This window comes from Myotis lucifugus, unplaced genomic scaffold (genome assembly GCF_000147115.1).
Source record: "Myotis lucifugus unplaced genomic scaffold, Myoluc2.0 scaffold_244, whole genome shotgun sequence".
NCBI classification, from domain to species: Eukaryota; Metazoa; Chordata; class Mammalia; order Chiroptera; family Vespertilionidae; genus Myotis; species Myotis lucifugus.
Genome location: NW_005871292.1, coordinates 1,280,820 through 1,282,976, shown reverse-complemented (window position 1 = coordinate 1,282,976; position 2,157 = coordinate 1,280,820). Strand labels below are relative to the sequence as shown.

The window sequence follows — 2,157 nt, the reverse complement described above, 5'->3', positions numbered from 1 at the left end:
TTTCTCCAGCAAGAGCCTGTGGAACAGGGTCACCAGGGACAGGGGAATTTTACCATCAACATTTCCGGGAGGCCACCCCGGAGGTGGTGTTTCCCTGGCCCCCACTGTGCTGTCGGCGGACTGGCAACTTCATTCCCCTCAATGAAGAAGGCTGCCGCCTGGGCCACATGGACTACCTGTTCACCAAGGTATGTCCCCTCCCTCCTGCTGCACCTGTCTGTGGTCTCTCTGGCCCTCTCTGATTCTTCTATCTCTTCCTCCTTTCCACTGTCTATTATTTCCTCCTCCCCTCTCTGGCTTTCTCTATCTCTCCCTTCTCTCAACTCTCCCTCCATTAGTCTCTCTCTCCCTCTGAAAGTTAGCAGGATGCACACAGGGTCTATCTGATTTAGACCTGGCACCTGCAATTTTTCTCAGGTTTTCTGGGATGAGCAACAATAATAATAGCAGTAGCACAACACAAATAACAACCCATATTTATTGAGCTTATACTTTTTACCAGGCATCCTTCGAAGTGCTTTAAATTTTTATCTTATTTCTCACCACAGCCTGATGAGGTAAAGGTTATAATTATCCCACCTTACAGATGATGAAACTGAGGGGCCACTCGCTAGTGAGGGATGGAGCTGGGGTTTGATTTCAGGCAGTTAGGCCCCAACCAGATGCTTTAACTATTGTGAGGGGAGTGCAGAGGCAGAGAAAGAAACCAGAAGAGGTTAGACTAGGAGAACTGGTCCCAGTGTTCCTCTGGTTGCTCTTGGCTGCCTGGGGCCCTTCAGCAGCATGTCTTAGATCAGGTGTGCGAACCATCACCCCTTGCAGAATCAGACAGCCATGTTTCCAGCCCAGACTCTGGGCAGAGTGCTTACATGCATCTCCATGGAATCTTCACAACTGCTTTCAGAGGGCAGTGCTGTTAAGATCACCACTTTGCAGATGGGGAAACTGAGGTTCAGAGGGTCAGATTCATATGTAGGCCCCATAGAGAACAAGCGGTAGAGCTAGTGCATCAGCTCGGTCCTGCCTAACTCCAGGGCACCTTTGTTCTTGGCTGATTCCAAGTTGGGGCAGGGGTCTACACGAAGAGTGGCTCTGGACCCACTCAGCTTCATCTCTAAATGAGGAGATGTCAGAAGTGGACTGATCCTAAAGGCACATTTCAAACCCTTGGAACCTGTGGGCAGCATGGAAAGCCTACTCTAAATAAAATTACCCCCAGGCTGTCGTAATCACCATCATGGCAGCACCTACTTATACAGGTCCTGGATTCAAGGTCACATCCCTGCTCCCTGAATCCACGCTGAGAGGTAAGCACTGCCATAATCCCCATTGCACAAGAGAAAAACCAAGGCTCAAGGAAGGAAGTGACTTTCCTGAGGGCATACAGCAACTCTTGCTTTCAGCAGCCAACCTCCTGAGGGAATTTGCTCAAACCCTCATTTTCCCCCTGCCCAGGGCTGCTTCGAACACATTGGCCATGCCATCGACAGCTACACGTGGGGCATCTCGTGGTTTGGGTTTGCCATCCTGATGTGGACGGTGAGAGGCGGGGAGCCTACAGGTTGGGTGGGATGTGGGTGTGGGGCTGGAGCACCCCTAACCCAACTGCCTTCTCCTCCAGCTCCCTGTGATGCTGATAGCCATGTATTTCTACACCACATTGTGAGGAACGAGAAGGGATGGTCACGTGCACACCTTGGCCTCCTCCTCCTGCTCCTGCTTCCTCCAGCTGAAGCTTGGCTGACTGCCTCACCTTTCCCTTTCCACCTCCTCACCCTTCCCTCCTTGTCCTCCCAAGATCTTTTACCAGGTTTCTGAGCTCTGCTAGGAATCTGAACCCCCTGGACATGCATGCATGGGCCCTTAGCCCTTAACCTCATTTCGTTTGGTTGATTCCTGGCCCATCTATCAGTGGCAACTTAAATTCCTATCCTTAGATCTCACCACCCATTCACAGATGCCTCCTTCATGGTGGATATTGCCATTATTACTGAGTGGGTTGTGATTATCTATTGAAGCTCTGGTAGACTGGGATTGCTGTGAGGGGAGGGACATGTTCTGTCATGGCCATTTATTGTCCCCAGCATTGCCCAGCACTGGTTTGAGCATAGATATTCAATAAAAACTGTTTGCATGAGTTAATTTGTTTTCTTCTGG

The 2,157-nt window shown here is 50.4% G+C and overlaps 1 protein-coding gene across 1 annotated transcript in view; it reads left to right on the top strand.

Annotated features, from left to right (window-relative positions):
- The window catches only part of UPK1A (uroplakin 1A), an 8,079-nt gene extending 6,142 nt beyond the window's left edge, over positions 1-1,937 (top strand). The window contains exons 6-8 of the mRNA XM_023762365.1: positions 14-188; positions 1,456-1,539; positions 1,622-1,937. Coding sequence (XP_023618133.1) covers positions 14-188; positions 1,456-1,539; positions 1,622-1,666 — 304 coding nt within the window. The 3' untranslated portion in view covers positions 1,667-1,937. The remainder of the gene's footprint in view (positions 1-13; positions 189-1,455; positions 1,540-1,621) is intronic.
- Positions 1,938-2,157: the final 220 nt, after the last annotated feature.